Here is a 25316-nt window from a genome sequence, read left to right as displayed (position 1 = left end):
TTCTCACCCTCTGCAGTAAAAGATACTCTGGGACAGAAAGTACTAAACGTCAACGAGGACACAATATTAGTGGATTTTTCCGTTTTAAAGAGGAGGAAACTAAAATATAATGAAGCCAGAATTAGTATACTATATTTATAGTAATAAATAATATATAAATAATAAATAAAACCACGGATGCTTGTTTTAAAAATACTTGCAAAAGGAAAGGGGAGCCATGTTAATCTGTGAAATGAAAATAACATAAAGAGCCCCACATGTTATAATTCCTGACCATATATGAAATTTTTTAGCTAGACCAGGGTTTGCAAAATTTTTCTTTGAAAGGACAAACAGTAAATTATCTTAGGCTTTGCAGAACATAAGGTCTCTGTCACAATTATTCAATTCTGCCACTGTAGCACCAAAGTAGCCAAAACAATATATAAGTGAATGAGTGTGGCTGTGTTCCAGGCAAGCAGGCAGGATTTGACTCATGGGTCATAGTTGGCCGACACCTGAATTAAACTACCTATATATGGACCTTATTAGATAGGCAAAAGTATCAAGAGTTGGCTTTTATTATAAACTGCCTTCCAAAATCAGGTATAACCAAATAACCTGAGGTTTTTTAATTTTTCAGACCGTCAATTGTGGTCTCAGCATTTCACAGCACAATGTTGTTGTTTTAAAGAAAATTATTTCTTCTTATTTACTTATAAAACCAAAGAAAGGGAAATAAACTAGAACTAATGGTTCTTATAGTTCGGAGTCAACAGGCCTTGCCTGTTCAACCTGTGACATAAGGAACACCACCCTTCAATTTTGTTAACCTGGTGAAGCTGAAATCAGATAATGAATGAACAAACAAGATAGCAGATTTAAGGACAAATTAAAGAGTAAGAGTATTTGAAATAAATTTTCCTTACCTCATTAATACTAACTTCTGCCTCTACATACTGTAGACCTTTCTGGATGATCGAAATCAATGCAGCAGGTGGGACGAGGGCACCATTGATGTTAGACTGACTGATATGGCTTTCTATACCAAAGGTAAACGCTGAATGAGAAAATCCTAAAAGCAGAAGAAAAGGTGTAAGAATTTATTCTCCTAGTGGCAACATGCTATAGGACACAAATGAAAGACCTCTGTAATCTTTCAAAATTGCAATCCATCCATCTGGAATCCCAGACTGTTAGCTAAGGTTAAATATGTTTTTAAACAAAAGAAATACCAAAATCCAAACATATTAACTTTTACATATTTTCCTTTTCACTTTAATTACATAAAGTATGATATAAAATCTCTAGTACATATAAAATTTAGCCATGGCACATAACTTTCCTCAAAGAATAGCACTGAACTTTAAAGCTGGACCGGGGCAGGGGGATGGGGGGGGTAGTCTTTGGAAATCATGTGAGTCGATTGCTTCACTAAAGATAATTTAGGCCAAGATAAATTAAGGTGACATTTGATATTTCTGTCAAACACAGTATAAATCCAATATTTTGCAGGGTTTTTTTTTAACTTAGGAAATAAAAAGCAAACTAAAGTTATAAAACATGAAAATTTTTATGCTTAAATCTCACTGTATGTATGAGTTAAATGCAAAAAAAAAAAAAAAATTACTAATTCTTTGCCACTTAGTGATAACCCATCTAAACGAAAGCTTTAAGAAATGAAAGTTAGCAAGTAAATCACCAGTTTCTATCAGCAATTCTTTAGTTTTAATTCGAAATACTTAAACCCAAAATATGTAATAAAAATCTCTTTATGTCGGTCTCGCTTTTTATAAAAGTTAAGTCTAAACTCAAAGATTAAATTCTAGTAAAATGATAAATGCATGTGCACTTATTCTCTTTACTAAAACATCCACCAGAGCTTATCATTAAATAGTAACTGTCATTAATGTATTTTAAATAATTCAATCACATTATATATATAATACGAATGTTAAGAAACTTTCATGCTAAGTAAACTAAATGAATATGGGCTTACTTGTGTCTTAAATGGATTTAACCCATGTAATAACTATCCCAGTCTATCCTAGTTTTTTAGTGCTGACTCTGTGTCTTGTTGCATTTTGTGCTTCCACTTAATTTAGGCTTCTGTGGCACTTATGAACAGTCTAGAATAAAGTACTATGGACTCACACAAAGCTAGGAAAGATTTTAGTCAGTAGACAAAGTACACCTAAGTTGGTTTTCCTCATGGCTCCTTCCTCCCCTCTTGGAAACACCTGGCCATTCCACTCCTGCAACCCACAGTGAGAAGTGAAAAGACATTCCTTCTAAGTCTTTGATTTTAACTCATGATTTTGCCTACAAGCACAATCATTATTAAACACATTTATGGTTTTCAGCTTAATCTGAGCTCACAGAGATTTCTAAGAAACATAGTAATGAAACTAAGAAACATATCAACGAAAAAGAGCATCATTCTGCATTGCCCCTATCAGGAAACCCATAACTACTTGAAAATGAGTAAATTCCAGATTGCCAGGGTAGAAGGCTAATAAAGGCTGGGAAGGATGGGGAGAGATGGTAAAAGATAAGGCAGTGAAATCCATAAGCAGTGAGGCTGCAGAGTCCTGTTTTCAATTATATGCCCTTCCCTAAATAAATTTTGCAGTAAGTCATAAATGGGGAAAAAAAGCTAAACAGCCAAGTGGCTTAGAGATTTACAAAGACTTCAAGATGGACAATATCATTTATGGAGGGTCTCCACCATGCACACATATATAGTTTTATTATTTTATAATCTGAGCTTACAGATGGGAAAATAGCCACTAACAGGATAAGGATTTACTTTTTTAAGTTTTTATTTAAATTCCAGTTAGTTTTTTTTTTTAACTTTTTTAAACTTTTTTTTTAAGATTTTATTTATTTATTCATGAGAGACACAGAGAGAGAGAGAGAAGCAGAGGGAGAAGCAGGCTTCCCTTGGAGCAGGGAGCCCGATGCGGGACTCGATCCCAGGACCCTGGGATCATGACCTGAGCTGAAGGCAGACGCTGAACCATCTGAGCCACCCAGGCGCCCTAAATTCCAGTTAGTTAACACACAGTGTAATATTAGTTTTAGGTGCACAATTTAGTGATTCAACATCAGACAACACAAGTGCGCTCCTTAGGGCCCATCACCTATTTAACCCATCCCCCCACCCACCTCCCCTCCAGTAACCTTCCATTTGTTCTCTATAGGTAAGAGTCTGTTTCATGGTTTGTCTCCTTCCCTTCCTATGTTCATGTTTTGTTTCTTAAATTCCACATATGAGTGAAATCATACAGTATTTGTCTTTTGCTGACTTATTTCGCTCCATCCATGGTGTTGTAAATGGCAGGATTTCATTTTTTTATGGCTGAGTAATATTCCATTGTGTATATATACCACATTATCTTTAAGAGGATAAGGATTTAAATTCATTCAGAGACCATGGAGGTGACCACTACATTCCGTTGCTCCTACTGAACAATTAAGTTAAAATATGGTCAAGGATAAAGCTAAGACAGAGTGAGCTCCTGTTTACTGATAGAAACGAAGGATTACATCACTGTTCTGTTTCAACTCAGGGTGTTCGAAAGAGGTGTCAGTAGTGCGTGAAACATTAAGACATCTTATTAGCAACGTTTTTCAAGTGTTTTGACTTTCGTTAAGACTCACAAATTTTAGCAAAGTCCAGGACTTCTGTACCCTCTAATTCATGAGTACAATTTAAATAATCAAAACCATCACATTTAGACCCTGTTAAATTAGAGTTCATGCTTATGTCCAAGAATATCCTAAAAGTTGCAGGCGGAACAATGTTGATTTTGGGCTGGCATGTTGTATATCCCAAATTTGTCCTACCAGACCAGGAGAGAAGCTATCCCAGGTGCTTACATCCATCTCAAATAGTAAAAAACAACTCTGAAAGGGTTATTAGCACTGTCTGGACACTTCACACTAATGTCCACCCTAAAAAAGGTCCACAATTAAAAACACTCTGCTTCAATAAATGTTGAATTCAACTGTAATTTTTAAATTTCTAGTCACAGCATTACATGGCAGCTTAAAATCATTATATTCAAAACTACTTTTCTTGGGGTGCCTGGGTGGCTCAGTCGTTAAGCTTCTGCCTTCAGCTCAGGTCATGATCCCAGGGTCCTGGGATCGAGCCCCGCATCGGGCTCCCTGCTCCGCGGGAAGCCTGCTTCTCCCTCTCCCTCTCCCTCTGGTTGTGTTCCCTTCTCTCGCTGTGTCTCTGTCAAAATAAATAAATAAAATCTTTTTAAAAAAAAAAACAAAAACACAACTACTTTTCTTATTCCCCTCCCTAAAACTTCGTTTTCCTTAGAAATTTGACCTTACTTCATTACACCTGAAAGTCATCCTAACTTTACCTTGGTCCCTAGTGCTCCACCATTCACCAAATCCTATCAATCCTACCTCTCTGGTCTCTGTCATCAGCTTTCCTTTTCTGCTAGAACCTGGTTTAGTCCCCATCATCCATTGCCTACAATTACTACCCTAAGTTCCTCTTTCCCCAGCTCAGTCCATTTGCCACACTACAGCTAGGGCATTATCCATGAAACAAAACCAATCACATCACTCCTTACTTGGGCACTTTCAATGATCCCTTTGGCCTTCCTAATAAAGGCCAAACTTCTAAGTATGACACACTGTTACCTTTGTAATCTGACCCTACTTATCTCTCCAGACTCATCTCCCCAATTCCATGCCCCCTACCCTTCTTCCCATTACACATTAAATTCAAGTTATTGCCAATTATATGTAGCACCGTGAATATGCTATGCTATCTCATGCTTTTGTATCTTATGTGTTCCTAAGTTCTTTCCTCTTATTTGAATGGAGGGCAAGTCCCTTCTTTTACTACCCTAGACGGGGATCTTTCTCAGCTATGTTAATCCTATAGTTTATTATATGTACGGTATTTACCACACTGAATGGTTACCTTCTGTGTATGTGTATGATGCTAGACTGGGCTACTTGAAGAAAGAGTTGATGTCTAGTAAATCTTTTCATTCTGGAAACCTAGAATGTTACCTAATTTAACTAATGCTCAATAAACGTTTGTTAAATCAGAATGCAATTCTACTATAACGTATTTTGGCACATCAGAAAATCTATGAATCCAAAAATAAAAGTATCTGACTTAACTCTTCCCTAAAAAACATACTAAAACTTGAACCAGGTTATGCCAAAAAACATTTCCATTTATCTGTAAATACATGTGCAGGAAACAGTTTTTTAGGGGCAGCTTTTGATTTACATAGTAGAAGGCAAAAGAGATTCATCTAAATCTGTGAGATGTTAAAGACTGGCTTGATTGCTTAAAATAGCATCCCTTCTTTCCAGGAGTAAGAGCAAATCTGATATAAATAATACCTATGTAATCAAGTACTCTACAAATTCGCTAGGGTGATTAAGATTTGGGAGGTAGAAAAGAGATTCCAGAAAGGAATTAAGGCTAAAAACCATGAAAGTTCAGTATATAGTAACTCAGGAATAAAGACAAGCAGTGGCCAGGGGGGCGTGGTAACTCAGGAGCCCACGACACCACGCATGGTTCCCACATAAGAAACAAGATCACAAAACAACTGTTTTCTACATACTGCTTGTTTCAGGGAAGGCGTTCCCTTGGGATGACAGGGGCTGTGTTCTCAAAGAGGTATTAGTCCTCCAGAGCAAGCCAACTCTCCTTTGCAAACAGACTACAGGAACATGAAAATGGGCCTGAACATCACTGCTATGGTACAGGGTGACTGAACAACAGCAACAACACACAAAGCTTAACTATTACCACGACACAGTCCAGGAGGAAAATCTAATAATCCAAGATCCTATTTAAGCTTCAGGTAAAAACAAAAACAAAACAAAAAGCAAAACAAAAAAAAACCCCCAGAAAATTATATCCCTGCTCCCATCACCACAAACTCCCTTGTCCCCAAATCCATTTCCAACTGTGTCCTATAGACGCAGATTTTTGTTTATTCTAAAAAGTTCCATACTTACAGGCTTAAAGATTTTAGAAAAGGTGAAAAGAAGGAGGGGAAAAAAATGCTAGAGGGGATCCTGCATGCTGAAGATTTAGACCCAGTACTTATAAAAAAAAAAAAATAATAATGGACAACATGGAGAAGGAAAAAAATTACAAAACTAAACCCAAGTGCAACTGTTAATTTTTTTGTATTTCCTTTTTCTCTTTACACATTTTTTTCCTCCATCACAATATAACACACTGGGCTACACAATTCTGGGCCCTAATATTTTTAAGGGCTGATTTTGCCCTTAAAAATATATATAGCCATGGGGCGCCTGGGTGGCTCAGTTGGTTAAGCGACTGCCTTCGGCTCAGGTCATGATCCTGGAGTCCCGGGATCGAGTCCCGCATCGGGCTCCCTGCTCGGCAGGGAGCCTGCTTCTCCCTCTGACCCTCCCCCTTCTCATGTGCTCTCTGTCTCTCTCATTCTCTCTGTCTCAAATAAATAAATAAAATCTTTAAAAAAAAAAAAAATATATATATATAGCCATGAACATTCTACATGAACTATATTTTCTGAAATAATTTTACTATCATACTATCTGGCGAATGAATGTACTCAACTAGTAAATTATTCATCCCATCGATGGAAAGTTTAGACTTTCTCAGTGTTTACTACTTAGGAATGTCACCTCAAATACCTACATGTATAGGCTTTTGCCAGATATGTATGTTTTTTTCTCCTTAGGATGGATTCCCTCAAAAGTTGAGGGGGACATGGGCATTTTAAAGGATGTTTTCATAATTGCACAACTGCTTTGCCCCCAAATTATGCAAATCTATAATGCCATCAGCAATTTATGTTTCCATATGCCCTTATTATTGCTGGCTATTCCTGGAAAAAATAAGCAAGATTACTAGTAAGACCGAGCAAGTTCTCTATTTGGTAATTATTAAACGACATTTGTCTTTTAACAAGCATGTCAGCAGTAATGTGTAAATAGGAATTTTCCTCTATCAGCAAAAAAATAGTCATTCAGCTTATAAAAGAGAATAACTGATTTGGAAGTATAAAATTTACCATTATTTTTGACAAGTACTTGCTGTTTATCGTTAATTAGTCATGTGTACAAGAACTATGTGAGAAATCCATGTTACTGCATATTTTATTTGATTACAAAGCAAAGTGTATGTATATTTAACCCGCATTTCTGTAGCCAACCAATTACTCATAAAAATGAAAAGAAAGACTAGAGGTGGACATACCCAATCCTGAACTCGCCTCACTCCAGGCCTTCATGGCTAGAGGCACTGAGAGCCAGTTTAACCTGACTCCATTCAGTTCGTTGTTCAAGTCTGTTTATAAGTGGGCACCAGCAGGAGGATAAGGAGGAAGGAATGTTTATCTAGCCCAGTTACCTTTATCTGAGTCAAGAGAAACTACACTGTCATTTGATTGCTGACATTTTCTTAGCCATTGTAGGGGTTAATACCGAATCTTTAAATGAAAAAACAAAAACAAAACCAAAAACAACAAATAGGTTCTTTGGTGTTACAGGATCAGAACCTTAATGTTATACATAAACATTCGGGTTAGTTTGTGCCTACTACGATATGTGTAGATTTCTAAATTAAGTGTGTATGCTCTTATAAACAAATAACAGAACATCTGAAGGAAGCACCCTCTCAGAAAAAGTGGAGTAGTGCAAGGCCTATATCCAGAGAGACTGAATATCCCCCTGAAAAAGTTAGTGAACAGTGGAGAGAGGTGAGGGTTGGGAGAGACAAGCTGATCTTTCATAACCAAATGCTTTAAGCTTATATACATCATCACCTTTTCATAAACCAAGACTCTATGGCAAGATGAACATCAGTTCTAAAAACATGAGGATTTTAAAAAATGATAGCATTCAGAATCACAATCTAGAAAATAGCTCATTAATAAGGACACACTGTTCCTGCATTTTCCAGTTAGTCTTCCATCATAAAATGCAACTGTTTCACAGCATCCAATACTAAGTACACCATTCACCGAAATGCTACTGAGCTTTTAAACATATCATAGATGACAGTTTTATCTAGAATCAAGAATTCTCCCCCAAACAGAATACACATTTAAAGCAAAATAAAATTACATCTTACACAAAGCAACAAGAAAAAAGGTGGCACAAGTTCACAAATAATTGCTGGTACAATTTCTCTAGAAAAAATACACTAAACCTAGGAATAACTAGAGAAGACTCAATGCAACGGGAAAAAAAAAAAAAAAAGTCCAAACCACCTTAAATCTTTTCAAATTAACACTGTATCAAGTTCTGTTCCATACGACTTAGCTGTACCCCTTAGTGCTTATTCTGCACTAAGAATTGATGTGAGTTATTAGGGCAATCAAATTATTAATGCCCTTGGGCGAACGCTAATTAAATGGAACATACTGAATAATCAAGTCAACCATTACTTACGGTACTACACTGTCAAATACACTCAATTTTCAAGTTTTCTCAAAAGAGAAAAAAATTTTCTTTCCTAGAAAATTTTTGTTGACTATGAAAGCCTAAGTCTAGTTCATTGAAGGACAAAATGGTGATGACCAAAGTAACTTGTTAAGAGACAGAATTGAGAAAATAAAAAGACATCTTACAATAATATATACTTTCCTCTTAATTAGCTTAAATGAGTAGGGGAGGATGACTTATTTCAAATAGAAGCCTATAAAACATTTGAGGCTGAATATCACAATGTAATCCCTTTTCAACAAGCAACAAGTTTTATGGATGAAGAAAAAAAAATCAGAAGTTATATAATCTGGGAGAGGAGATGGGCTTTTAATATATAATATCTTCTAGTGCTGATAATAGTCATCATAATAGGATGGTCATCTCATAGTATAAAGTATGTAAAACAATTTAAGGGGTTTTATTCTCACTGGAGATGGATACCATAGTCCAGCCAACATTAAAGTGTTTACAGAGAACAAGTATTAGAAGTTCTTACTGGAAAACATTATTTCTAAATTATACATTTATCAAAACAGAACAAACTTTCATAAGGTGTATTTTGGACTTTCTCCGTGAGAGGTCTTAGATAATGAGACAAGCACGAAAAAATTTTACTTTCCTTAGTGGTGGTCTTTAAAAACCAGTCCTGTGAAGGTCTTTTCACAAATACTTTCTTTGTCATGATTACTTTTCTTCCTACCTAGCTCCTAAACCAATTCAGTACTCCAAAATACACCAAAATACACCCAGAAAAGGAATTACTGGATTCCAAAATCAAATCACTTGCAAAAATGGCCAATTTTATGTATAATTAGAGATCAGAACCAAGAAACAACTTTCGGAATAAGTCACCAAGTGCTGAGATGGGCTAGATTCTGAGCTCTATCTGAAACTTGGTCTGAGCTCACAGAACTATCAATTTCCTAAACTTTTTCCCATCTCCTACTTCTGGAAGTAACTTCAAATGAATGTCTCATGGTATCCTTTATGATATAAACATGCCTCATCATTCCTACAAAATCCTGCCTATAAATACAAATACACCTCTTTTAGTGGCACCTCCCTAATGTTTAGTAGGAGGTATTCTCACACTCCAAAATCTCAATATGTACACTTCATGCTTTCTACTTTATCTCGAAGAGCTACTAAATATAATTTTTCTTTCAAGAATTTTGTGAACATGTTACATGTACCTGTTGTCAACTTTCTTGTCAAGTTCTAATTGTCCTACAACTAATAGGGACCAGTGCCTTTCAAACTTTATTATGCCTAAGAATCACCTGGGGCATTTGTAAAATGCAGATTCCTGGGCCCCACTCGCCATTCTCTAAGTGATTCTGATGCAGGTGGTCAGAGGATCAAACTTTAGAATTCTGGTATAGGCAGTTCTTAAATTTATGGCAAGTTGCATTCCTAGAAAAACTGCCATAAGTCAAAATGTCATTAGTTGAACCTGATTTTCCCCTATAAACCATAATGTAAATAGGAAATTACAAATTTAATAAAGGGACTGGTGTTCACATTTTCAGAGATGTGGCTTAACGTTGTACTTCACTACGGGTACACCGTGAAGTATAAACCTTTCTAAATACACAAAGCACAACTAAGAACACAGTAAAAAATTATAAAGGACTTACTATGATAAGCAGCAGTCTACCACACAGTTTTATTCTTAATATATAATTCTTGCTTTATTTTTACTGCAACATGGAATACCTTAAAATGTGGAATTTCAAAGGATTTTCTCTGAGAACATTAGCAACTTCAAGAAGACTTCTGGTAATATTTAACCACTGGATACTCTTTCAGAAATTAATCCAGAGTATTATTTTACTGCCCCTTTTACTTGCTGTATTTTTTTTTTTTGTAGCAACATAAAACACAAATTTGTGGACTTCTGTTTGCTAAAAAAATCTGAGTGTTCATTAACATCCCTAACTTCACCTTGCCCCACTTCACCGCAGTATAGGCTGAACTACAGGATGCTGCTGAGCTATTCCAACTGTTTCTTATGTCCAGAAACAGCAGTTTCTTATGATTCAACCTAAGCGGTTGCCTTTACAATACACCTACAAGCCATTACATACATTTCTCATCTATTGGCCCTTCACAACGTTTTCTACTTTAGTGTCCCAGGTCTCAAAGCTCTGGCTTAAATGGTGGTCAGTTTCAAAGGCATAGAAAGCAGGAGTTTGTTTTGACCCAACAATTCTTTCAATTTTGGCCAAAGTTACCAAGTAACAATATCAAGGCATGTGCATCTGTCTTATATATGTAATAATCACAAGGTCAGGTCACTACTTTCTCCACTTCATTAATCATTTTAATCTTGCTCAAAATATTCAATGGATATTGTCTCAGGAACTGCCTTCAATACCAGTTGACTAGTTGAAAAAGGAAAAAACAAAACAAGATCTATTCATTTCAAAGCTTCAGAACAAATTATTCTGCCTTAGTTGGTTACTTTCGTTTCTTTTCTTTCTCCCTTTCTGCCCTCATCAGACATCATTTTCTCAGCTGTTTCAGGCCAGAGAGAAGCAGTGATGGTGCCTGGGAATAGGAAACCCCCAGAACTGGAGTGAAGCTGGCAACAGCTCAGCGAGCAGGGGCATCTAAGATCTAAGGCCATGTTTGCACTCCCTGCATAGGAGAGGACAATGACTAAGCCCTATCAAAGAATATCGTTTCAAAATCAAAACTGAGGGCTCAATTCCTGCTCCCGGCCTTCTGTCCTCCCTCCCATGCGCCCACCACAGTTAGCCTTTTACACATACACTATGCCTCACCTTACTACTACAACGTCCCAACTTTAAGTTATGATTTCTAAAATTCAACCTCTCCAGCTTATTTTCAACTTCCAAATGGCTCCATATCATGCTAATAAGCTGCACTCGCCAGTGCTGTCAATCTTTCGCAGGTCCTGTACCCCATCCAACTCAAGTTTCTACTTTTACATTTTCCTGCTTAACCCATCCCACATTTTCCCTTGTAGTTTTCCTTCTGTTTTAGGACACCTCTTAATCTGTTTAAAAATGAACACTGATTTACTTAATATTTATTACAAATGACCTCCAATGATTTAATTTATTAATCACCGCCAATAAACATATTAGTAAGAATTCAGGTCAAGGATAAACTAAATCGATAGGGGTAATGATTATGAAAACATTCTGAAAAAACATAGCTAATTTAGTTTCAATTAACATTTAGCTGAGGATTCTAAATATACATTATCAAATTGGTGCTATCTGAAAGTTTATATGTTCCTACTGACCGTGTGCAATCTCATTTCATAACAACTTATAAAAAATGGTCTTTGAACACTGAAAGCCAAACCACTTGTTAACAAATATTTGCCTGAGATGATTCCAACATATTTGAAAGAGTCAGAGAGTTAAACCATGCAGTAACACATAGCTTTAAAATGGCAGTCCAGACATTAAGGAAACATACAAAGTTCAACAGTTTGGACTGATACAAATTTCAAATGCATAAAAGGTTATTTTGAGAATATTAAAATAATTTGAGGCCTATTTACTTTATGAAAGTACTCACCTGACTCTTGCAAGTATCTATATACCAAGAAGTTGACCTCATCACTGCTTATACTCATCTTTATTCCCACTTAAACCATGAGGTCACAACACAGGATATAACCCTAAAAATAAAACAAAGTTAATTAAGTATTTTCTCAATAAAATATTTTTAAACAAAATGTAAACAATGTTGTAAAAACCATTTGATTTTATTATAAATGATGTAAAATGAAGGTTCTATATAGCCTAATGATAGATTATATAACCAAAACATGGCTGGTCTATTTTTCTGCAAGGTAACATATTTGCAAAAAGGATTCAAAATTTATAAAAGGCCTTTAGCATCGTATTTTATATGACTATATCAAATAGCATAAAAAGTTGTTTCCTCTTTCTCCTTAATTGAAAAAAAAAAAAGTACACTTTAGGAATCAGAATATTATTTATTTAGGAAAAGAATGATTTTAGACCACTGGGTAAGGGATGAGCCATCTACACTGGTTTTATCTGCATAATTTGAGAGGATTTGAAGTCTCTGTTTTCTCAATATCTAATCTGCAATGTTCAAGTTTCAAAAAGATCTAGCTACATGTAAAGCAGAGAGGTGGGAATACAGTTTTCAAAACCCAAATGATATTCTCCTAACGGACATACTTAAATCCTGAATTTAGAGGGAGGGAAAGAAGGAAACGGAGACCTAACTTAAATATGCTCTCATTATACTTATCTGTTCTCATGTCACAGAAATTATTTAAAAAAGAAGTCAGCAAACATTTTTTGTATAGAGTCAGGCAGTAAGTATGTTAGGCTTTGCCACCCATACACAGTTTCTGTTAAAACCACTCAACTCTATGGTTGTAGCACAAAAGCAGCAACAAACGAGATGCAGACAAATGAGTCTGGCCATGTTCCAATAAAATTTTATTTATGGATGCTGAAATCTGGATTTCATATGATTAAGTTGGATCATAAAATATTTCTCTTTGGACTTCTTTTCAAGCACTTAAAAACACCACCACCACCTTTCTTAGCTTGTGGTCCTTATACAAGGCTAGTGGGCCAGATCTGATCCACAGACTGTGTACTTTCTTGGTCCGTTTTTTAAAAGTATAGATTGGGCGCCTGGGTGGCTCAGTTGGTTAAGCGACTGCCTTCGGCTCAGGTCATGATCCTGGAGTCCCGGGATCGAGTCCCGCATCGGGCTCCCTGCTCGGCAGGGAGTCTGCTTCTCCCTCTGACCCTCCCCCCTCTCATGTGCTTTCTCCCATTCGCTCTCTCTCAAATAAATGAATAAAATCTTTAAAAAAAAAAAGTATAGATTGACATCATTCAGTAAAGGGCTATCTAACATTATGTGCCTGTGTTCACTGTCCTGCTACATCATTGGTCTCTTTATGATGCACAGTTCACGGGATATTTAAAAGTCACAAACTGTTAACAAACACCTGAGTAGGCTACTGTGTGAGGGGAACTGCTCCTGCCCTAAGTTGTGGAAAAAGTGGTGACTAAGCACATCAAGCTTCTGTCATAGAGAAGAACAAAGACAAACAAGGAAGTAATAACAATTTTCCAATGACTCACACAGAGGAAACCCTAACCAAATTTAGTAGTCTGGGAATACATCTTGAAGAAAGTATCACTGGTGTTTAGACCTGGAAGGATGGAGGAGGAGAGGGAGAACACAAACGACTGTAGGAGGAAGGCAGGGAAGGGAAGGCATCCAGTGAGCACTAATAGTGGAAAGGCTGGATGAAGAAAGAGAAACAAAACATGGAAGTAAGGCTCACAACACAAAAACCCTGTTCTGCGGGGCCTTGACAGCATCACTTAGAGAAAATATACTGACAGGTTTTAAGCGGGTAGCAGAATGACCAGACCGACACTGTATAAAGACCATCCTGGCTCTGATATGTAGAAGAGACTGGACAGAAAATGGACTGGAGTAAGAGCTGAGGTAGCAGGATGTTGCAGGGACCTAATGGACGAAGAAAACCTGGGGTGTGGCACTGAAGTCGGGGAGAGAAGTACAGAGGTTCCAAAGTGCGATCAGCTGGACACAGGAATGAGGAGAACCGAAGGTTCTCTGAGGAATCTGGATCAGCAGTACTTCCACTTAAGGAAATGCGTAACCACAAAGAAGAGTAACAATTATCTTCATAGAAAGAAAAAGGTACTCTCCCATAAAATTAACTCAGGGAGTACAATTAATAACCTGAATGTTCGGAATGATAAAGGTAAATACTCTTGATGATTTTGGCTCAGGACATCTTGTCTAGAACCTACTACTATGGTACATTAGGTGATTCATGTTCTGGAGGATATCTTGCTCAATTTTATCCTGACCCACAGTAATGTGTAGCAGTGTGTCTGGCACACACAGGAGATATTAATCATAGTCACTTTTGAAAGCCTGTTGAACTGAATGATTTTAAAAAAACAAAACAAGTAGGGCACCTAGGTGGCTCAGTCGGTTAAGCGCTGACTCTTGATTTTGGCTCAGGTCATGATCTCAGGGTCATGAGAATGAGCCTCACAGGTCAGGTTCCACTGGGCGTGGAGCCTGCCTGGGATTCTCTCTCTCTCTCTCTCTCGGCACCTGCCCCATTCTCACATGCGCGCACTCTCTCTCAAAAAGAAACAAAACAAACCCAATCCCACACCATTATAGAATTATAAGAAATTAAATCATAATTTGACCAATCATGGATATCTGTTCATAAGGGGAACAATTCGTCACTATTTTATTAACAGTATTTCCCAAAATGAGATGTGCTAGGTGAACTCCAAGTGAAACAGACTGACAAAGAAAACAGAGTTAAGTCTTTTTTTTTTTCTCTAATATACCATTCAATTCAACATTCAAACACTGGTGCTGAAGTACCTAAGATGCATAGGTTTTCAACAATGCTTGGTTCTGATAAGCTAAGGCCATCAATGTCTCAACTTAAAGCGGTGATCAGTGATGCTTCAGCATTACCTAATACATTCCAAGGCAAAGAAAAATACAAACCAAAATGATGGAAGTTATTGTCTATAAATGTTCTTATAATACATACATATTGCTGGTACATTTTTTAAAAAATCATCACAAAAAATGCCCAACAAGTAGAGCAGAAAAGTTCTTATCTGTTCAAATTGCAATTTTTTTTATTCCACTGATCACAGCGTTATATCAATTTCTGGAATCAAGAGTAACATTTTTTAAGGGAAAGGGGTAAACTGTTCAAATTTAAAAGTATTATTCCACCTGTAGCCCTACTTCAGTTAGCTCCTACATTCCTAGAAAGAGCCTTATTGTTGCCCACGTGTGTTGCTAGGGCAGACAAATCTCTATGCTGAGAGTAGGAACAGACAGATGAAATAAGGTTGGCCCATGCCTTGCAGAGTTCAGTTAGTGAAGAGAAACATACAAAGGTAGCACTAAAGAAAAAAGATTTGTAAATTTAATGCAATCTGTACTAGAGGTTTCAGTCCCAGTTGCAATAAAACTACATAGAGTCTACAAAGATTCGAGTTTATCCACTTTCAAAGACACTTAATTCTGGAGTATGACCCTTTTAAAATTCTAATTTCAAAAAGACACCTGAAAAGAACAGGACATTGGACGATGAAAAGAAAACACTAAGACACTCCTTGCCTGAAAAAGTCAGTCTTCACTTTCAAAACACCTTAAAAGCCTGTGTGCCAAAGAGTGAAATTAGACTACCTCCTTAGTGGACTCACTGTGGCTTTGTGGAACTGCTCCATTTTGGTCTGTTAGCTTACACAGCTAAGGTGGGTCCTCTGTAATGTGACGGACTCTTCATCTGTCCCAGGTGAAGACCAGACATTCAGATACTAGACATCATTCATTTTCAGAGGGTATACAAGAAGTCTTACCCCTGCATCTCCGCCACTGTGGTACCTTTCAGTACAACTATTTTCAAACAAGATCACAAAACAGCAGCGAGACATTCATCCAATCTCTATCCTATACCATCCTGGTGTCAGACCTGCTGAGGTTATCATGGGTAAAATAAGTCCTGCCCCTCAAGGAGCAGATGGACTAGTAAATAAACAAGACATTCAAAATAAATAATGCTTCTAAAGTCAAAAAGCAATTTTGGGGGGGGGGGGGGGCAAAGGGAGAGAAAGAATTACTTAAGCAGGCTCCATGCCCAGCACAGAGCCTGAAGAGGAGGCTTGATCTCATGACCTGAGATCATGACCTGAGCCGAAAACCAACAGTCGGATGCTTAACTGACTGAGCCACCCACATGCCCCCCCCCCCAAAGCAATTTTTTGTATGTTCTGCCTCATCATACTTATTTATCCTTAAATAGTAAATGACTGAGTTCTAAAAAAAGAAAAAAATTAAATGCCTTTGTACTTTTCCATCCTAGCTCTCAGAATAGCCTATAAACTCATAAGAGCTTTTATTCAAAATACCTATCAGTTACAGGCAATCAGTTACTTAATTCAGATCCATAGCTATATTAGTCAAAAGTAAATATAAAAACTAGTCTTAACTAATATTTAGCCAAGTGTTTATATTAAAAGTACACTTAATATTTTAAATGTTCAGTATGAAATATTTTACTTCAAGACATTATAGACAATAATTTAACAACTACTACAAAAAACAGGACTGCTGAGACAAGTTAGCTAGGATTCATTCAACTGAGTACGTACAGCACTTTCAGCATCACAAAACTGAGTTCAGCAACACACACTGAACAATAACTGCCCCACAAATTTAATCATCTCCTCGCTTCTCCTAGGAAAAAGATATATTCTTTTCTGAGTCCATTCCTGGAGCAAGCCAGCACCCAACTATAAACCTGTATACATCATTTTAAATTTAAAAGAATGAAAAGACAGGGAAAGTTATGGATAGAAATAAAACCAGTCCTGCCTACAACACATTATAAGGAGATCTGGAAACCCTTTGCATGATCCAAAATCAAATGTTTAATTGAAATTACTTTATCTTCCACAATGTACAGTGGTGGCATATTATCTCATAACAGACATACTAGTTTAATTTTTGAGTTGCTCAACTATTTGGATGATCCTAAACCTTCCTTCCTCTAAGACTGCCATCAGGATATTTAAGCTTAAAGTTGTTTTTCTTTCATTTCTTTTTGGTAGGTGTGCAATAATAAATAGTTCTCAGAATCAGGAAAAGTCTCTACAAGTAAGTAACTGGACCAAAGGGAATAAATGGTTATTCTGACTTTTTTTTAATAAATTGAAGTGTTGCTGACACATAATGTTATGTTGGTTTCAGATGTATAACATGGCGTACATCATACTACGCTCACCACAAGTATGGCTACTATCCATCACCATACGATGTATTACAATACTGCTGGCTCTACTCCTTATGTTGTACCTTCTAACCTTGCGACTTACTAACTCCATAACTGGAAGCTTGTGCCTCCCACTCTCCTTCACCCATTTTTGTCTGTCCCTCTTACCCTTCCCTCCCATGGCTATTCTGATTCTTACTGAATACCAACAGATTGGGTCCACTCAACAGAGCAAACCAACTGATGACGGCCCCTCTAGCTGAAACATTAGGAAAATGTTCAATTTCACCAATAATAAACATAAAAACATTCTGGCCATAACACTAATAAATATTTTAAAATATTCATTATCAAATTTGTGACAAAACAGAAAATACATCTGTAAATACAACTACAAATATCTGCCACAGTTGTTTATTCAAAAGATGAAAAAAGAGCAACAATATTAAAAGCTGCTAAAAGAACTTTGATGTTAAAAATAAGAATTGTTGGGGTGCCTGGGTGGCTCAGTCATTAAGCGTCTGGCCTTCGGCTCAGGTCATGGTCCCAGGGTCCTGGGATCGAGCCCCACATCGGGCTCCCTGCTCAGGGGGAGCCTGCTTCTTCCTCTCCCACTCCCCCTGCTTGTGTTCCCTCTCTCGCTGTCTCTCTCTCTGTCAAATAAATAAAATCTTTTAAAAAAAAAAAAGAATTGTTTTGGGGCACCTGAGTAGCTCAGTCAGTTAAGCGTCTGACTCCTGGTTTCAGCTCAGGTCATGATCTCATGGGTCGTGAGATGGGAGACCCACACTGGGCTCCATGCTCAGCGGGGAGTCTGCTTAGAGATTCTCTCCCTCTGTCCCTCCCCCGACTCTCTCATTCTCACACACATAAACGCGGGCGCGCGCGCTCCCTCTCTCAAATAAATATATAAATCTTTTTTTTTCAAAGAACTGTTTTATATTGGCAGGTAACTGTACATTCTGTACAACTGTACATCCAAGGTAACTTGGACATTCTGAGTTACCTTTCCAAATAAATATTAACGACCCATAGGTGCTCAAGGTACTTGTTATGTTGGGGATGGTATGGTGTTGGGAGATCATCTAGAAGGAAGGATACCTTAGGCTTCTCTGGATCTCAGCAGCTGAGAACTGCTGAGTGACTATAATCAAGAAGATGAGAAAACTGTGGCTTGCCTCTTGCAGCCTCCACTGCCACAGTCTGACAAAAGACACCACTATTCCTGCTTTCCATCTGGAGAACTACTCCATTCCCAACCCTGTGGTTTAAATGAGATGGACCTCCCGGTCCAAAGGAAGGCGCTTACTTAATTGCTTAAGTCAACCAGCATATTTTGTATCTTCAGCTTAGGGCTGACACCCACCCCCACATATACACATCACACTCCCTCTGCCCCACCTCAATCACTCCTGGTAAATGAAATGCTAAAAGACATTTGCTGGTTTCTAGGAAAGACAACCTCCTCCTTTCAGAGAGGAGGGGGCAGATAACAAAGACACTATGTACCATCACAGACATTAGAGCAGAGATGAGAAAAAGAGGACACCAGAGAAGAGAGACATTAATAACTATGTTATTAATGACATCAAGTTATCTATTAAGCAACTGGATTAGGTACTATCAGAAACTAATTTATCGCTCTAATTCAGTTAAAGAAGTCAAAAATTAATTTTATTGTCTAACCCAATTTGAGACTTTTCAGTTGCAACCAAAAAAAGGCAGACAAATAGGGGGAATTATCCAAGAGATGTTTTAAAACAAGAAAATGACTAAAATTAGTGATAGATTATATCTGAAGAAATAAGAAAAAGAGGGGGCAAAAGTCACATTTTTTCGAATTGTTTCCAGATTAGAAAGCATGAAGAATTACCCATAAAAATGGGGTGCCTAGAGAGCACAGCCCTCTGGAGAGTCACACTTTATACGTGCTGATTTAGAGATAAAACAGAGGACGTTCCAGCAGAAATGCTCCGGAGTGGTTAAAATATTACAGCTCATGTCTTACGGAAAGTGGTACCTCTGATTCTGTTTCCCTACAGGAACAGATTTTTCCTAAGTTACATCTATTATTTTGGGGTGATAAACCAAATCCAAACAAATGCAGATGAGATACAGCTGTGGCAGTGGGGTAGTGATAAGTGAAAAAACACTACAGTGGTCATGCAATTAACAAAACCTAAGAGGGGAAAAATGCACTAAAGCACTACTAAGTCAAAACTTGGGGTGAACACTTCCAATGCACCAGGCACTATGACATGGTGCTGGAGATGTGGCTGAACAAAGGCTAAACGAAGTAGACCAGGGCGAGACCTTGTGACTTACAGGTTACTGTGAAGAAAACAATACTAACTTGGATAAGAAAAAATACAGAAAATTATGAAACCATAAACCTTAAGGCTGAGGGAATAGGTAAGCAGAGGATGTAAAATCCCAGTGGCTTACAGGTTTCTGTAATAGGCACAGTGTTGGAAGAGCATCTTCCTTTTAATTCAAATGTCTGAAGTGTACCAAGTTACCTCTGCTCCTATGTGTGTGCACACTGCTTCTCATTCATTTGAGTGTTAAGGAAAATGAAACACAAGAATATTCACAATTACTGAGAAATTCCTACGTGCTATGTATGGAGCGAAGCACTCTACACATTATTTAATTTCCTCTTCAGTATTAACTTCCTCATTTTAATGTCATATGAGAACAGCACTTCTATATATGTATTTAGAAAGGTTATTAAAATACTAAACTTTCCTCAGTACAGAAAAAAAACACACATGGAAAATAGTATGGAATGTATAACATATAACATAAAAGAATAAAATAATTTAATGGCTATGAAGAATGAAAATTCTTAGCACTAGAAGGTCCTACAAAATTGCTAATTCCAAGATGTGACACATATTGCCAAGGCCTCATGTACAGTGCAGGCTGTCGGCGCTCAGCTTAAACAGACTATGCTGTGAATGGCAGCCCTAGGTGGTCAGCCAGCCACTGCAGTCACAGACGACACCAACACCCTGCTAAGCAGCAGCTTCTAGCCTCACACAGAATCATGTATCAAAATTACTTTGCTGGGTTTGAGTTCTCAACCTGCTATGGAGCAAAGGAGATAAATAGTTTATTTCAGCAAAGGAAAATCATGCTGCCATATTACCCCCAAGTTATCCTAGGAAACTCTTGTCAAATTGTCTTGCTAAAACCAAAACACACTGCAAAAATATATTATCATAACTAAAAAACAAACAAAAACAAAAAACAAAGTGTGTGGGGGGGAGGGAAATGAGAAAGAGGAGAGAAATTAAATCAATTTACTCATTAGCAAAGTCATGGTGCTTTACTACCATCTTATGAGCTGAACTGTCCGTAGAATTCATATGTTGAAGACCTAACCCCTCTAGTACCTCACAATGAGACTTTATTTGGGAAATAGGGTCTTTAAAGAGGTAAACTGAGGCCATTACGGTGGACCCTAACCCAGTATGACAAGTGTCCTTATATGAGGAGGGAGAGACACCAGGGATGCATATACACAGAGGAAAGATCACGTGAGGTCATAGTGAGAAAGAAAGTAGCTATCTGCAAGCCAAGGAGAGAGGCCTTATAAAGTAATTTATCCTGCTGACACCTTGATCTTCAAATTCCAACATCCGGGAACTATGAGAAAATAAATATCTGTTGTTTAAGCCACCTAGTCTGTGGATTTTGTTATGGCAGACCTAGCAAACGGATATATATCCATCACCACCAATTCTTGAAAACTCTGATCATTCATCTGAAGCCTTTAAAAATCATTGATGTTAAATTCACAATTGCTAGGATCTGCCTTTCTGAAAATTTGCCTCTATTTTCAGGAACCCATCCTGTTCAAAGACAATGAGATTAACAGGATACATTAATAACATTTTATAATCATCTGCACCACAATGCCCCTTCTCCTTGAACTGCCCCGTCCTTCCCACCATGAAACACTCTCAGGAATAGCCCTGAAAAATGCATTACCCTTAATTTCCTGCCTCATTAAAAATAATTATAATTCTACAAATGTTAGGCAATAACACTGCTATATGTATAAAATATGGTACAATGAAGGAAGGTATCTTAAGATCTAGCTTTGAAAGTCATTTGTAACACAGCTTAAAATATGTATAAAATACATTCTCAACTTTTGCCTTGCTAAATCTTATAAGGTTTCACAAAATTTTATTAGACTAAATGAAATCATGTTTACCAAATTACTTTTGTAAACTAGAAAGTGCAACATTAGGATTTAGAAACAGATAATCAAGAAAAAAACAAAACAAAACACCAAGTTCTAAATGAAACACTTCAGCCTATTTTAATATAATACTAACCAAACTAACACAAAAACAAAACCCAGTACAACAAAATCAAATTATCTGGCTGATTTCTTAAAGCAGCAATGGCAAACAGCCTATACACGTGTTTATGAATTAACCCTGAACTACAACTACAGTTTGTCAAACACTTTAACAGTATCTTTTTAAAGCTTCCTGTGATATTAAGTCCAAAGAAAGGCAAAGAAGTATGTTTCCATAACACAAACAAAAATTCTACCACTATCACATCAGGATAAATGTTAAGTTTAAACTATATATATATTTTTTTTTTTTTTAAAGATTTTATTTATTTATTTGAGAGAGAATGAGATAGAGAGCACGAGAGGGGGGAGGGTCAGAGGGAGAAGCAGACCCCCCGCCGAGCAGGGAGCCCGATGTGGGACTCGATCCCGGGACTCCAGGATCATGACCCGAGCCGAAGGCAGTCGCTTAACCGACTGAGCCACCCAGGCGCCCAGTTTAAACTATATTTTTAAAGACCCAATCTCATGAGATAAATTTTACTCACGTTATTAAAAAGGAGAAAATATCCTTTTATAAACTTAAGTATAATTAACATACAGTGTTGTATTAGTTTCACATATACAATATGATTCAACAATTCTGAACATTACTCAGTGCTCATCACCCCAATTGTACTCTTAATCCTGCTCACCTATTTTACCCATCCCCCCACTCACCTCCTGCCTAATAGCCATCAGTTTGTTCTCTGTATTTAAGAATCTGTTGTTTGGGGCACTTAACTCAGTCAGGTAAGCATCCTACTCTTGATTTTGGCTCAGGTCATGGTTTCAGGGTCATGAGATCGAGCCCCATGTCGATCTCCCACTCAATGGGGAGTCTGCTTGAGATTTTCTCCCTCTGCCCCGCCTTGTTCGCTTGCACCCTAAAATAAATAGATCTTAAAAAAAAATGTCTTGTTTGTTCACTTGTTTTGTTCTTAAATTCTACATATGAATGGAATCAGCTGTTGTCTTTCTCTGACCTATTTCACTCAGCACATCCTCTAGGTCCACCCATGTGGTTGCAAATAACAGGGTCTCATTTTTTTATGGCCGTGTAATAGTCTCCTACCTCTTCTTCTTTACCCATTCATCCGTCAATGGACACGTGGGCTGCTTCCATATCTTAGCTCTTGTAAATAATGCTGCTAGAACACAGGGGTGCATATATATTTTCAAATTAGTGTTTTTGTTTTCCTTGAGCAAAACACCTATACTGGAATTACTGGATCACAGGGTTTTGTGGGTTTTTTTTGAGGAACCTTCACACTATTTTCCACAGTGGTTGCACCAATTTGCATTCCCACCAAAAAGGAGAAAACAGTCTTTTAAAATAAGCTCTGTATTTCATTTGATTTATGTAAGTTCTTTTCTCTTGAGGATGCTATAGACTTTTTACTAGCACTTTATACTCAGATTATTAAAAATGCCCTCCCCCTCAAGAGAAACAAATGTAGCTTAAATTTTTTAAAAAGGTGAACAAGATAGTTTGTGAAGGGAAATTAGCAGGTGATGGCATTTTACCTTCTAATTTTGGCACACAAGCACCTTCCAGTAATTTTTCTAAGAGTGTAAAAGGCTAATTTCTTCTTCTGTTAATAGTTATAGGCAATTTTTGTGCTATGAACATTTTTTCTTTTGGTTCTTGTTGCTTGTTTTCCTTATCAGATTAATGGTCACTTAAGTTCCAAAGCTGATGACTCTTAAGAAATTAAAGTATGGGGGCGCCTGGGTGGCTCAGTCGTTAACCGTCTGCCTTCGGCTCAGGTCGTGATCCCAGGGTCCTGGGATCGAGCCCCGCATCAGGCTCCCTGCTCGGCAGGAAGCCTGCTTCTCCCTCTCCCACTCCCCCTGCTTGTGTTCCCTCTCTCGCTGTGTCTCTCTCTGTCAAATAAATAAATAAAATCTTAAAAAAAAAAAAGAAATTAAAGTATGGTGATAATAACTTAGAAGGGATAAACTCCTAAATTACCTTTTTTTTTCTTTCTTGGTTTCATTGGAATCCAGAGCTCTCAGATACAAATTAAAGATAACATGACAAGGAAATAAGATCTCAGATAGCCTATATAATTTTAGATAAAAGATTTGAATCTTCTGGGCCTTTGTTTCCTCGTCTATAAAATGAGGAAACATTAGATGGTCTCTTTCACTTCTAAACTTCAATGACTAGAGTCAGTACAAGTACATAGGGTATTATGCATGAATCTTACAAGCCAGCAGAGTTACCAGATCACGCAGTTTTTTTTTGTTTTTTTTTTTTAAAGATTTTATTTATTTATTCATGAGAGACAGAGAGAGAGAGAGAGGCAGAGGGAGAAGCAGGCTCCCAAGGAGCAGGGAGCCCGATGCGGGACTCGATACCAGGACCCTGGGATCATGACCTGAGCCGAAGGCAGACGCTTAACCATCTGAGCCACCCAGGCGCCCTCACGCAGTTATTTTTAATAAAGCATTTTTAACAAATTTTTAAAGACTGTCACATCTCAGATGGACATCTCCAGGAATCTGGGAAAGGGGAAACAAATTCACTAAGAACATTTAAGTATTATGCATGATGCTTATTAGGACCAACTATCTTTTATAACACTGACATATATAAAGACTTAGGCAAATGGTATATCAAACCAATTATTCATTAGTAATTGAGATTTCTAATGTCAATCATTTATTTCAACTGTGATCTACACCAGGGGTCTAAAAACTATGGCTTGTATGTCAAATCCAACCCATCACCTATTTTTGTACAACCCACAACATCTTGGGTTTTTTACAAAACACAGAATGGTTTTTACAGAACATTCTTTTTAACAGAACATTTGCCACTGATTTGACGACAGGGAACACTAATTTTGAATCCCAATTAAGCGATATTAAGTCTAGGCAAAGCTCTCAAGAGGACAGAGAACAGTAAAAAAGTATCCATTATGTGATGAGTCAACCCTGATTTAAGTTAAACGGACATTAAAACTACAGGCCCATTTCTTTTTATACCCAAAAGGTCTCTGATGAACTGCCTCATAGTCCATCGATGTGGACTTCAACTTGCCACACACACGAGAGGTGGTTTACACAGATGTCAGAATTCTAACATCCCTTTAAAAGATAAAACTACACGACTCCAAGATGGACTCAATAAATACGTGTTGAATGATTAAATAAATTATAGCCAAGGTATATTGACAGAGAGATGAAGAGGACAAGAAATTAAAACACTAAGGGAACGGGCGCCTGGGTGGCTCAGTTGGTTAAGCGACTGCCTTCGGCTCAGGTCATGATCCTGGACTCCCGGGATCGAGTCCCGCATCGGGCTCCCTGCTCGGCAGGGAGCCTGCTTCTCCCTCTGACCCTCCCCCCTCTCATGTGCTTGCTCTCTCTCATTCTCTCTGTCTCAAATAAATACATAAAATCTTAAAAAAACAAAAACAAAAACACTAAGGGAACAGAAGATAGGCCATATATTTTTTTTAAATTTTATTTTTAAGTAATCTCTACACCCAACGTGGGGCTTGAACTCACAACCCTAAGATCAAGAGTCACACGCTCTACCAACTGATCTAGCCAGGCGCCCTGACAGGCCTTATTTTTGGTACATTTTTTTTTCAATTATTTTTCAATTTTTTTTCAATTATTGAGCAGTAATCAGTCATAGGACTTAACGCAAACCACTGTCAG

The 25316-nt window shown here is 37.5% G+C and overlaps 1 protein-coding gene across 2 annotated transcripts in view; it reads right to left on the bottom strand.

Annotated features, from left to right (window-relative positions):
• Positions 1-25316, bottom strand: part of TBL1XR1 (TBL1X receptor 1) — a 175763-nt gene that overhangs the window by 28079 nt on the left and 122368 nt on the right. For both annotated transcript variants that reach the window (XM_044920114.1, XM_021692372.2), the window contains 2 exons: positions 12016-12118; positions 909-1054 (listed from right to left, as the gene is read on the bottom strand). In XM_044920114.1, coding sequence (XP_044776049.1) covers positions 909-1054; positions 12016-12073 — 204 coding nt within the window. In that variant the 5' untranslated portion in view covers positions 12074-12118. The remainder of the gene's footprint in view (positions 1-908; positions 1055-12015; positions 12119-25316) is intronic.

Source organism: Neomonachus schauinslandi, chromosome 1, assembly GCF_002201575.2.
Source record: "Neomonachus schauinslandi chromosome 1, ASM220157v2, whole genome shotgun sequence".
Classification (NCBI taxonomy): domain Eukaryota; kingdom Metazoa; phylum Chordata; class Mammalia; order Carnivora; family Phocidae; genus Neomonachus; species Neomonachus schauinslandi.
Note: the sequence above shows the minus strand (reverse complement) of the source record. Positions and strands in the feature narration are given on the sequence as shown.